This window comes from Thalassophryne amazonica, chromosome 6 (assembly GCF_902500255.1).
Source record: "Thalassophryne amazonica chromosome 6, fThaAma1.1, whole genome shotgun sequence".
Taxonomy (NCBI): Eukaryota; Metazoa; Chordata; class Actinopteri; order Batrachoidiformes; family Batrachoididae; genus Thalassophryne; species Thalassophryne amazonica.
Genome location: NC_047108.1, coordinates 89,814,942 through 89,829,012, shown reverse-complemented (window position 1 = coordinate 89,829,012; position 14,071 = coordinate 89,814,942). Strand labels below are relative to the sequence as shown.

Here is a 14,071-nt window from a genome sequence, read left to right as displayed (position 1 = left end):
TGACTGTGACAGAAAAATCTGTGCAGAAAAATCTAAACCATGACTGTGACATTAGTGAAGGGTTTCAAAATAAAAGCATGGTAGAAACTCAGTCAACATCTAAATAAAGAGTGCATCCAAAACAGAACTCAGTTTTTCTCTTTCTCATCCAGTGACTGTTCTTTTTTTTTGTGTTACCCTTCACGTACTTCTGCTGTGCACTTTTTAATTCTTAACTCTCACACATCTTTGTTTAGATATAAACGAGTGTTTGTCTGCACACACCTGCCAGCCGAACGAGCGCTGCACAAACACTGCGGGGAGTTTTACATGCCAGAGACTGATCAGCTGTCCCCCGGGATACCAGATCAACAACGGCATCTGTGCAGGTACGCCGCGCCTTATCAGCGCCAAGCAGCATCAAAGCGTTCCCTCCCACACTGTGTCGTAAATGCCAGCAAGAGTCTGGAGAACACTCGTGTTAGTGAACGCTCACAATGCAAGGAAAGCACATTGTTCAGCCAAACAATCTCTTTCGCTCGCTGACCTTGAGATTAAGTATTGATTTCTTTTCTTTTCTGTTCTTTTTTTTTTTTTTTTTCAACCATTCATTGTGTAATTTCATAAATGAGCAAACACAGTGGGAGGGGGTAATCAGAAGTACCTCCTGCCCTTTCTTTCCGAGCTGCTTGGTTGATCCCCGTGTGGGCGCTGTGCAACTCTGAGATGCTGCAGCAAAACTCCCAGCATGGCTTATTATTTCCATGCATCATAAACTTGGCCTGTGTCGAGTTCACTTTCACAGTGCAGCAGCAGCAGCATTCAACAAGATGGATATTAAATGTGCTGAATGCGCTGTTTGCAGCTGCAGCTATATGGACAAGGACATAAATTTGCAGCTATGTGTGAACATTAACAAACATTTAATCAAGCAACATGTGCACTCTCAAATAACGGAATGACCAGGCAAAATCTTCCTGATCCCCAATACATCATCACTTAAATGGTAAAATAAATGGACTGCATTTATATAGCGCTTTTCCATCTGCTTGAGACGCTCAAAGCGCTTAACAGTAATGCCACACATTCATGTCAGTGTGCTGCCACACAAAGTGCTCACTACACACCGGGAGCAACTAGGGTATTAAAGACCTTGCCCAAGGGCCCTTAGTGATTTCCCAGTCAGGCTGGGATTTGAACTCAGGATCTTCTGGTCTCAAGCCCACTGCTTTAACCACTAGACCATCATCTCCCCTTTTTAACTTGTACTTGTAGATGTATAGCAATGAACTGTGTTAACTGACAATGGTTTCCTCGCCCCATCGTTTCCGGTCAGGCTGGGATTTGTGTCTCCGGCACAGATCAGCACAACTCGGAAGAGTTGGGTTAAACTCGTGCCGATTTTGAACATGTTCAAAATTTTGTGGAGCTTGCTTTGACTCGGTGCAGTTTTCATGGTGAGCATAGAAAAATTACTCAGAGATGTCAGCAGTTGAGGACGGTGCCATCTCGAGCTGAATGTAAGTGTGGCTGAGGTGGCTGGGAGTCGACCGAGCGCTGGAAAAAATTACTTTCCTGACTTTTTCCAAGTGGTGCCCCTGTTCAGGAGAAGTCAGTACGAAACACAGCCAAGTGGGAACTGCTCTGAGGCAATCGGAGGGTGTAGCTCGGCCCGTTACACTGGTCTACAGCCAGAACTGATCTCTGTATTTAAATAGTGTTGTTTTTGTTTTTTGCTTTGTCTGTTTTGTTAAAAAATAAATTTAATATTAAAAGCTTAAATGTCTTAGGAACAGTAGCCAGTCAGTGATTTGTATTGTCATATTTGCATTCAGCATGCCAAAATCCAAAATAAATAGCACATTTTATTTCTGAAGAAGACAACCTCTAATAAACTTGTACCAGTGTTATTATGCAATACAGCGCCAAACTAGCTCGGACTGGAGTGTCTTTAATGTGAGATTATTTCAAACATAAAAAAAACTCAAAATATTTCCCTTCTGCATTATGCCACCATACATTTAAAGATTGCTATTCTTCTATTATTACATCTGCCAAAGGTGTAATAAAATCATTGGCATTTATTTAGTTGACCGTCTGCCCGTCTGTCTGTCTGTTAGCAAGATTACATCAAAACTACTACACGGATTTTGACGACATTTTCACCACAGATAGGTATGATGATCAGGCCATGGCAGACTCCTTTAAATTTCAGAGGTGAACCAGATCTGGATTCTGGATCAAATTTCACTTTATGCTTTGAAGGATTACTGTTAGCAGGATTATGTCAAAACTACTGCACAAAATTTTCACCACAGATAGATATTAAGCCATGGAAGAGTCCACTGAATTTTGGAGGTGATCTGGATCTGGACTGACGAACGTCAGAAATTTCTGATTGCTTGTGTTCTTTATATTCTAGTACATTCTGTCAGTTTTATCTCTTACTGAATAATTTTGGTGACCCGTTACCAAAATACAGCGAGGACTCATTTCATCAGGTCAAAGTCAAAACAAGAGTTTTCCTTCATTTTCCATAGAAAATGTTTCATTGCAACAAATAGAAACGCGTGGTCCTCGAGCCATTTAAGGCCAAATGTGTGCTGCTGCTTCAGCTCTCACTGAGATACAGCGAGGCGTTATTTGTCCAGGGTCAAAGGTTCAGTCGGGTGCTTCTGGTTATTTCCAGGAAAACTGTTCATTTGGAACAAACACAAGTGTTTGGCCTTAAAGCACAAAATGCGCCCTCTGGCCTCAGTGCTAATTTAGCATTTATAAAGAAGGGTCATTTCATTGGGGTCAAAGGTCAGAGCTATTTTTTCACTTGAAAGGTTTCAGGGAAAATGGTCATCGAAACAAACAGAAACTTGGCATGTCTAATTTGAACTGAAGATCTGCCTGTGATGTGGCGTAATGTGCACTAAAGTAGATAGTATAATGCCCTTTGTGTACAATTTTGCAGGTTTTACAGTAATCCGCCACACTGAGGCATCGTCAGTCCTTTGACAGTTTTCTTTCTGCGAGCTGGCCCCTGTTGCCTATTCATGTTCTTGCATTGTCTCACAAATGAAGCACGTTTACCACACAGCGAGAAGCTCAGTTTTATTATGACTCCGGGAAAGAACCGCCCACTGCTGCATCAATAGTCACTGTCTCTGACTTGACCCTTCGACCCTTTTAGGATCAGTTTTGCTTCACTGCCTCCGCCGGGCATCTCTCACACATAAATCCTCCTTGACCTTTCTGTCTGTGTCAGGCTGAATGTTTTTACTGACATCAAGCCAACATCTACAGGTTCCATATTCTAAATCCGTTCTGAAACCTCCTGTGCAGCTTCAGGGCTGCCTCACACTGATCGACTGCCAGTGAAGTTGTTGAAATCACACACGCGCGCATAAAAATGTAAAAGGTGTCAGAGGGCTGATGCATAGCCTCCTGCGCTGTACACACCATGATATCACTGTACATGCAAATATTTGTGTCTGTAAGGGTGTTTTTGACTATCTGTATGACTTCTGTGTGTCTTCATTATGAAGTCATTCAGACCAGTCAATCACAGATATTTTGCTGATCAATATATGCTTGAGTTCATCCATCAAGTCTGCTTGATTGTTGAGATATACAACAAATACTTGACCAAACAACTCCATACTCTAATCACCTAACAGCAGTAGTGGGCACAGCTAACCAAAAAGTTAGCTTCAATAACTGGTAAACCAATAAACTGCCTAAAAACTTATTGGAAACACATATCTGTTAATTTTAAAATAATGCACTAATTCTGAAGATTTGACCATTAACACATAGATGCCCAAAGGGATTATGGGTAACTAAGCCTCCACTCATACTGATTGCTTGATTCATTCATTCTATGTAAAAACCAACACACGTGAATCAATGTAACATGTGTTGGTGTTTACAAATAAATGTACTTTTGCAAAATGTCATTTTTTTCCATTTCTATAAAAAAAAGAAAGAAATTTTCAAGATCCCGCTAGACAGCGCCTAAGCGCACGCGTGATGACATCATAACTCTATCCGGTTACGGAGACGAGGTTTCTTTCAATAACAAGAACTGTCAAAAAACTTTCTCGTGTGTGGTTGGAGTTGTGTGGTGATAGCAGTCTCCTTTTGAATGCTTGAATAATGATGTCAGTCGCACAAAGAAATCAAATAATAGTGAAAACATGTTCATTTTTTAAATGTGTTGCACGCATCCATTTCAAAATGAGCAAATATTTGCACAGAAACAAAGTCTATCAGTTTGAACATTAAATATCTTGTCTTTGTGGTGTATTCAATTGAATATAGGTTGAAGTGGATTTTCAAATCATTGTATTCTGTTTTATTTACATTTTGCACAATGTCCCAACTCCAATGGAATTGGGGTTGTGTATATATATATATATATATATATATATATATATATATATATATATATATAAAACCATGTTTCCTTGATATTGACCATTGACTAAACTACTTCAAAATCTAATCACATCTAGATATCTGTCCAAGTAATATTCCCACCAAGTTAGAATGAAATACGTCCAACTGTTATTGAGTTATCTTGTAAACACACACAGAAGTGAAAACAATACCCTGCTTTGCTGCTGTTTCGCTGGCACATAAGGTCAGGGGTGCCAAAAAGGCGAGAATAAGGAGAAGGATTCTAGGGGCCCATGATATGACAAGGGCCCAGAGATGCCCTTAATACAGTTATAATACTGACAAAATAATATGGGGGGGTAGCCCAGTAAGGGTTCTTTTCATGGGGCCCAAAACACCTGCATAGGGTAATAACAAACCTGTGCATTACGCACCCACATGTGCTCTGTGCCTTGTTTTGTTTTCACATTATTGATTTCCCGGCAGTGTTGGCTCATGACTCAGCAGCAGATGTGTCAACGTGATTGACTGAATCTGGGTCCATTAGTAGGCAGGTGCCGGAGGAATCTGTGGGAAACTACCTCACTGTTCTCTAAGAAACACAAAGCCACACTGTACAGGATGCATTCAGGCCTGTTTCCACCACAGCCTGTGCACCATCCAGCTACAGCGTGCAGTAATGACAGTGATTATTACCATTAAGATTTGTGGGATCCTTGTTTCTGCAATTTAAAGTCTTGATCCCCTGCAGTTAGCCTGACGATGTATAGCAGCTGAAGTGAGATGCACAATCTCTTCTTTAACACTACTGCCATCCAGTGGTAAAACACAGCTTTACCCCTGTATTTCACACGAAAGACAAATACAAGTCAGATGTTTGACTGAAGCCATTATATTTGATTTTCCTGTACTAATTCTTTCATTTATTATGATATTTCACAGATATCAACGAGTGTGTGCAAAGGAGCCACAACTGTGGTTTTGGCTTTGACTGTGTGAATACTGAGGGCTCGTTCAGGTGCAACCAGAAGCCTCGCTGTTCTGTGGGCTTTACCCAAGATGCACAAGGCAGCTGTATTGGTAAGAGAAAACAATTTGTTTTTCAGTTAAATATCCAGTATTAATGCTGTTGTTAGACAGAAGGCCCGGTGATAAAGGAGGTTTAAATTCAAGCTGATTATTGAGTCACATGCTGATTATTGAGTCACATGTTGTTGGATTGACACTAGTGTCTTTTGCATTTGCTTGTGTTGCCTTAATTTGGAAATGTGTCCTCTGTTGGACATGTGTCCAACAGAGGACACATGTCCTGTCCAACAGACAGGACATGTGTCCTGTCTGTTGTTCTACTCTGTGGAAGTTACAAAAGAAGTCCTAGAAGCCCATTCAGATACTCAGACTAGGTTGCTATATAGGGGGTTGGGGGAGCTGTATTTTGCAGTCTGCAGGGTAATGTGAATGCTCAGTAGGCATTTAGTACTGGTTGAACAGTTCCTGGAGGATCGACTACTTCCACAAAGTACACTGCGCTCTTCCATGAGACAGATGGAGCCTGATAACCAAAGGAGAACTTCCTGGGAAATTTCAAAGAAGATTGCAGATATAGATGAAAATGGTAGTGGTATCCAAGGGGCGGTGCCACTGTACAGATATACATTATTAAGTACAGGGAATCATTTAAAAAAAATCAGCTGGAACAGAAAATTTCACAGCAGAGAAATACATCTGAATTGTGTTTCTGGTACTCGCTACTACTTGCTCTAGTACATATTACAGCCTGATTGGTTAGTTGGTTATTATATAGTGAGTATTCTCATGCAGTTATAGGGAAAGCAGGGCAAGTAATAGAGACATTGAAATAATGAAGTTTTGCAGTCATAGTGCAGTAGATAACTGAAAAAATCTTTAAAATGGTGATGCAAGCACCAAATTTGGCACAAATACACCTTAAACATTACTCTTTTGAAAAGGCAGGGTGTCCACTTGGATTTCCCATAGGCAGCCAGGTAGGGGTCAATTGAGGAATTACACAGGGGTCAAAATTAAAAGATGCTCCAATCATATTGAAAACTATACCACATTATTTGTCTGATCACAGAGTCTCCAAAAAGGTCTAGTTTGGAATATCTGTGACTTAATTCTATAGAGTTATGGGGTAAAACAGCAAGAGTGGTGACAAAGGTCGATTTTAGTTTGTACAGGGGTCAAAAGTTAAAGTTGCTCCAATTTGGGAAAAAAATTAATGTACATTTTTGGGTGATTTAATGGGGTTTTAAAAAGTAAAAGTTTGCATCATGTGTCATGCTTAGTTATCATGTTACGGGGTCACATATGTCAGATGCCATAGAATCCAATGGACATCGACCTTGTTTAACCTTTAATTTACAGACCAAGCACTCAAAACAGTCAAAACTATTCCATTTATTAATCCTGTTAGCTCAACTAATAATATGCACCACTTTTTACCATATTGGAGCAACTTTAAATTTTGACCTCTGTACAAACTGAAATGAACCTTTCTCACTATTCTTACTATATTTTACCCTGTAACTCCATAGAATCTGGTCATAGGTGGTCCAAACTATACCTTTTTTGAAATTGTTATGATCAGACAAATAATATGGAATACTTTTCAATATGATTGGAGCATTTTTAAATTTCGGCCCCTGTGTGATTCTTCAATTGACCTCTATCTGACCGCCTACTGAAAATTCAAATGGACACTCTGCTTTTTCAAAAGAGTAATGTCAAAGGAGTATTTGTGCCAAATTTGGTGCTTGCATCGCCATTTGACGGATTCCTCTGTAAATATTCTTTCATGTGCTGCACTATAAAAGCAGTGAGTATGAGCATGACCTTATGTTGCAGTGGGAGTCACAGCAGCTGGATGGTTTAGAGGCCAAATGACCTTCTTAAGCTTAGAAAATTCTTAATGCTACATGAGCCGGTGGTGGCAGCTGAGTGTCCCTGAGCAAGGCCAGGTCTGGCCTGGGAGTGCACGCTGGTGCCGCCACGCATCATCCTGAACACTGCACTATGGATCCTCGATGGCACCTGCCCAGACGGACACTGAAGAAGGCACTTAACCGAACAAAGGACTTTTGGGGCAGAGGGAGGTTCATAATAAGAGTGGGTGGGGGGTTGTATGGCACACAGGTGAATCCGTAGCGTAACTGTGACAAAAGGGTTAAATGCCACACAGACAGGAGATCAGAGATGTTGCTGTTAGAGGCTTTAGAGGGGTGGATAAAAGCCAATCCTCTGTCCTCTTCCAGTACAAACTGATGCTGTGGAATTAGCCCCCAGGGACAGGAACCAGGACATGTCAAGACAGCTGACTCCACTGTAAAGGGAGTGTGAACGAAAGAGAAATAACAAAATAGAGAAAATGTCTGACTCGCACACAACAAAGTTATGCAGGAGAGGGAAACAGCTTTGATATCACACCGTCTGAATTGTGCCGTTGGGTTGTAATTTACTTCATCTCTCACTCTTCCAGACGTTGATGAATGCGATGCCGCGGTCCAGCCGTGTAATCCAGGATTCAGTTGCATCAACACGATAGGGTCCTACAACTGTCAACGCAGGATAATATGCAGTCGAGGCTATCACGCCAGTCCTGATGGATCCAGATGCATTGGTAAAAAACTGCAAGGAATGAGCAGCTGGTGATGAAACTGCAAAAAAAAAAAAAAAAAAAAGGCTTGATATGAGCTTAGATAGTTTGCGTGTGCGTGCATGCTCGTATTTACACAAAATATTAGATAATATGTGATGAATGTCATGTTTGGTTATTAACTCCACTAAGGTATTTTCTGTCAGTTCATTTTAATTATTCCCTGAATTGGTAGCAAGGTACGACTTGCATAGCAAAAATGTTGATGAGTGGGTGAGGGTGAGTGTCAGCAATGACTAAAAACAAAAAACATTATCTTCTTGTAACCCACCAAACTAGAAGAGCACATAATGACAAAGAAGTGATGAGACGGTGGTTAGCTTTGATACACCAGGTCTGTCAAAAAAGCAACTTTGTTTTGTCTATGTTGTATTCCTTAGTGTGCCTTAATTGAGAGAGTGGTGTCAACTTCGAACATGGCGCCATTTTGTTTCCAACTGTGCTGAACTACTGAATGGACCTTTAGCGGTTTCAACATTTTTTAAAATCATTTAACCACATACAGCAACACATCCAGGTACAGGTGCTATCAAAATAAATATAAAAATAGTTAAGATATCAAATTTACATAAATTTACAATTTCTGATGATTTATTTTATTAATTAAAAGCCTGATTTATGCAGCTGCTGCTCTGTAACTCTGTGTCATACATTGACGTGCGTGACAGTTTTAAAATTCTCCATGACTGGATTATACTTTATTCTGGATTAATTTGACCCCAAAGGTAATCAAAGGTAAGCTGTACAATTTCGTCTTTTTCTGACTGTAAATTTGTGGACTTTTCTGATCCATTTATTAGCGTGTGCACTGCAAAAACTATTATAATATGATAGGAGACGAAGGATTCAAAGCAGAAAAGTGTCAAATCACAGCCTTTTGTGTTTGATTTAACAGGTAGACGTCAAGGTTCAGGTCCCAGTCTGAACACGGATTGAAAAAAATAAACGGTCAGACTTTTAATCACAGAAATTACTCCGGTCCCACTTTCCTCAAATCGGCGAGTGTCAGAGTGCTGACCTTTAATTTGTACCTCTGCACGTCCAGACTGCTCGGGGTTGTTAATGGAAATACATTGCGATCCGATGTGAGCGGTATGTATGTAACCGATTAGTTACAGTCAGGAGGCGCCGAACATCTACAGGGAATCCTGCATCGGGACGTGCACCTCATTTAATGACCAGGTCAAAATTTCCTCTGAATTTTTTTTCTCCCAAATGTATTTGATCCATTATCAAAATGTTATCAGTGTGCGCACTGCAAAAAACTATTATAATATGAAGCAGTGAAAGCAGCAAAGTATCAAATCATAGCCTTTTGCTGTGTCTGATTTAACAGGTGCACATTCAGGCTGTGGCTCCGAGTCTGAGCACGGTGTGGGAAAAAAAAATGGTCAGACTTTTAATCACGGAAATGACTCTGGTCCCACATGAGAGGGGTTTAATGGAAATTCATTGCAATTGGACGGGACATTTTATCCAATGTGAGTGAAAAGCCATTGTACAAAATCCGTTATATACAGTGTTTATACATAAACTTTGGGACTTTTTTTCAGGTGACTGTGAATATCCGGTTTATATGATGACAGTTTAGGTGAGTTTTACTGTACATGGGACTGAACAATAAATTTACCTCTCAAACTTTGACGATGAAGTCACTTCTATCCCACACAGCTGACTTTATTTACCCAGATTTTTCTAATGTTTGGATCTGAAGGGAATCTGTACATCTTGAAGCCCTTGTTGTGTCTATTTGTGCATCCAAATGCACAACCCGGCGTTTTCAGTGAATAAATAAATAAAATAGTTGGATTTACATGCAGACAGATTAACAGCGAACACTATTTTGATCCCAAGATGGCACCAGGAGTCACGTGACCATTTTTTTTTTTTAAATCAACTCGTTATGTCGCTGCTCCCTCAATTTAGGCACTCCTTAGCCATGACTGCCCCCTGCTGGCTGTGGTGTCCACCTTCAGGTTAGTGTTGTCTCAGAAGTTAGGCTAGCAACCAAGGGGAGAAATGATGCTCACTCCAAGGTCAAATGCGGAATGGAATATACATCAGAATGGCAAAGTAATTCCAGAATTAAATAAGGATTTGAAAGTGTGGTTTGCGGATGATACCAAAGCTTTTCGTCAGTACTACAAATTACAGTTCTGAATCATTTCAAAATTTTGCAATACCTGTGTTTTGGAACATTGTTCTGGAGTCATAATTATATTTAACACTGAGGAAGAACATGCAAACTCCATCCACAAAGGAACTGGGCATGGGTGGAATTAAACCCCAGGCCTTCAGCCAACCACTGAGCCGAAGTGCTGCTGGTAGTAAGAGCTAAAATGAAGTCACATAAATCTCTCTGGATTCAGTCAGACTAGTGCACTTGGAGTTGACAACACACTGATATCAGCTTGACCTTCATCTAGGAATTAAACAAAGTGCTGCAGCTCATAAGTTTCAGGACGACAGGACAGCTGTATGTCTGGACATAAGTTATAGTGCAGCAGATAAGAGAATATTTACAGAGGAATCCTTCACGTGGTGATGCAAGAACCGAATTTGGCTCAAATACTCCTTAGGCGTTACTCTTTTGAAAAAGCGTGTCCACTTGAATTTTCTATAGGCAGCCACGTAGGGGTCAATTGAAAATTAAAAGTAAAAGATGCTCCAATCATATTGAGAGGTACGTGTATTCCATATTATTTGTCTGATCATAAAGATTCCAAAAAGGTGTAGTTTGGCCCAACTATCACTAAATTCTATGGAGTTATGGGGTAAAAAAAATATCAAAAATGGTGAGAAAGGTCAATTTCAGTTTGTGCAGGGGTCAAAAGTTAAAGTTGCTCCAGTTTTGGTAAAACGTGGTGCAAATTATTGGTTGAGCTAATAGGATTAATAAATGTAATAGTTCTGACTGTGTGTGTGAGTGCTTGGTCTGCAAAGTAACAGTTAAACAATGTTGACGTGCATTGGATTCTATGACATGTGACATATGTGACTCTGTAACATGATAACTAAGCATGACACATGATGCAAACTATTCCTTTTTAAAACCCTATTAACTCAGCCATTAATTTGCATAAATTCTTTCCAAAATTAGAGCAACTTCATCTTTTGACCTTTGTCACCATTCCTGCTGTTTTTACCCCATAACTCCATAACATTCAGTCACAAATAGTCCAAACTATACCTTTTTGGAATCTCTGTGATCAGACAAATTATGTGGTATAGTTTTCAATATGATTGGAGCATTTTTAATTTTGACCCCTGTGTAATTCTTCAATTGGCCTTTACCTGGGTGCCTATTGAAAATCCAAGTGGATACCTTGCCTTTTCAAAAGGGTGATGTCAAAGGTGTATTTGTGTCAAATTTGGTGCTTGCGTCACCTTTTGAAAGATTTTTCCAGTTATCGTTTGCAGTATAGTGCATGAGTGCAATGTGAAACAAATATGCACAAAAACACAACAAACAAACATGAGCTTTTTGTTCTGAAAACATCTGAAGAAACAACCCATTTTTGTGCACGTTGCTTTAAATGCAATGTAGTTGTTGGTTGCCACGCCCTTTCTCCATTTACAGCGGGCGCTTCTCTCAGTGTCTGTCCCACAGACCGTCCTGATGTCTCTGATGTCACATGTCTCACAAAAATATGGTACAATGTGATTCAGGCCTAAATTTTTGTTTAGAGCTGAAGAATGTATACATACAAAGAATTGTGGGACTTTAGGGATGTTTTGTGTAACATGTTGCTTATCACAACACAAAGAAAGGGCACTTGAATCCCATTCATCAAAGGTGCAAAAATGTGACAAGAAACCAAAACAAATGCAATCTGCCACCTCCCCACTAGATGACACTAAATCCAACACAGTGTAGCTTTAATTTATTGTCCAGCCGTAAAACAGATAAAGTTTATTGTAGAGAGAAATGTGGTTGAATTTGAAATTGATTGCACTGAAACTGCAAAGACATTTGTCATGCTATGAATTTGTCCGCCTCTTCCTCTTTTCCTTGTCTTTCATAGATGTGGACGAGTGTCAGAGTCATCTCCATCGATGTGGAGAGGGCCAGCTGTGCCACAATATGCCTGGTTCCTATCGCTGCGACTGCCAGACGGGCTACCAGTACGACGCGTTCAGAAAGATGTGTGTGGGTGGGTTGGACTCATCACTTGCACCACAAACTCAACATTTACAAGGAGGTTTTTTTTTAAGTCCGTCTCTCTAACACTCTCACTTTTCAATACCCTGCATTATTATGAAGATCTGATTTGTGACCCACAAAGAGCAAACCCCAAATATAAGCGGGCAGCTGGTCACACCACACTCTCATTCGCATGCGCAGGCACGCACACAGAGGTGCAAGGCAACTAACTCCTGCATGCTCGGCTGCACACATGCAACTGTGCACATGCATGCAGCCACGTACGCTTAGTGCACGTTTATGTGATGACTCTACATCTTTCAGATGTAAATGAGTGCTGGCACTACCCAGGACGCCTGTGTGCCCAGACCTGTGAGAACACTCCAGGATCATACCAATGCTCCTGTACGGTCGGCTTCCGCATATCTGCAGATGGAAAGAACTGTGAAGGTGAGTGTGTGTGCATGTGTTTGTGTGTCTGGATTTAGAAGAAATGACTGAGATGCAAACTCAGAGGCATAATGAGAGACACGGCAGCGTTATGAGTGCCAGGCAGAAAACAGAAGTTAAGTTATGAAAGTGGAACAATGTGCGCATTTATGTGTTTTCAAATGAGGAAAATGTGATGATATATTGGTGATTATACAAATAATGAATGTTTATGAGTGCAGTGGTAAGAATATTTGCATGGGTTGGAAGATGGAATGTTTTATTCAGTGAATGTAAATATTCATTCTGTTATATGAATGAAAAACATTCATTATTTGTTTTATATAACACCTAAAAAGATCATAGTCAAGGCAAAGCACCCGCTATGGATGGCTTCCTTGTGTCGTGGATGCATTTTTAAAAAAAGACAGAGTGGTTCAATGGAGCAAAATATATAGAACTAAAATAAACATTAAACTGTCAAACTACGGTGACAAGGATCTATTTATGCATTACATAAAAATGGACTAACAAGTTGCACCTCACTAATGAGGTGGTTTTGACCACTTGGTTTCTGTCAGTTGTGACAGGCATGGTTTTTTATATTTGCCTATGTTTTATAAGCCAAATGATTAACCAATTACTCTTAAAATTAACCGAGAAACTAATTTAGAATGAAAATAATTATTTTAAGATCTCACCTCCTCACCCCCACAGACTATTATTTGAGATACTGGGGACTTGGAGCCCACAGGTGGATGCTGAGGGGGAGATGAGGCTGACAGCAGGTAGCGATGCTGATGTAGCAGTGGTGGGATTCACAGGCAGAGAGAAGAGTTGGGAAATTACATCTTAGGGCCTGGTCACACGGCACACGACAACAGCTGAACGAAGGAAAAAAGTCACAAATCGTTGAGAAAAAGTGCACGAATGAGCCTGCACTTCTCCCATGACCGAAAAGCCTGCAAGTCCAGAGCGCATAAAAGAACGAAACAAAACTGAAACTAACAAAAGAAAAACGAAGTGAACGGCGACCTCGACGCTTTAAACGAAATCAAAACAAGACATTCATGGTGACGTGACTGGACAGCGGGTATTAGTCCAGGAGCCAGTCATCAATTTTGACCTGATTGGTACCACTGAAGGTGACCAAACAACACTTAGAATCCAGCCTCAGTGTACCATGGCCTACAAAAAAATGTATGATAACATCACAGGGTGGTAGCTGTAGCCAGCTAGGGGTCAATGAAGAATTACACAAATGTAAAAATGCTCCAATCATGTTGAAAACTATTTCATATTATTTGTCTGATCATAACAATTCCAAAAAGGTATCATTCGGACGATCTGTGATGTGATGTGATGGAATGTTCTGGAGTTATTGTTGTGTGGGCCGCCGAAGAGGAGGTACTGCTGGCCCACCACCACCAGAGGGCGCCCTGTCTGGAGTGCAG

General features: G+C 40.4%; 1 protein-coding gene across 3 annotated transcripts in view; it reads left to right on the top strand.

Moving 5' to 3' along the window:
• LOC117512622 (fibulin-2-like) overlaps nt 1-14,071 on the top strand; it is a 90,172-nt gene that overhangs the window by 63,699 nt on the left and 12,402 nt on the right. Inside the window, exons 9-13 of one of the 3 annotated variants that reach the window (XM_034172765.1) lie at nt 237-368; nt 5,311-5,448; nt 7,868-8,008; nt 12,070-12,198; nt 12,513-12,638. In XM_034172765.1, the coding sequence (XP_034028656.1) occupies nt 237-368; nt 5,311-5,448; nt 7,868-8,008; nt 12,070-12,198; nt 12,513-12,638 (666 nt within the window). The remainder of the gene's footprint in view (nt 1-236; nt 369-5,310; nt 5,449-7,867; nt 8,009-12,069; nt 12,199-12,512; nt 12,639-14,071) is intronic. The other 2 variants (XM_034172766.1, XM_034172767.1) reach the window with 2 other exon arrangements.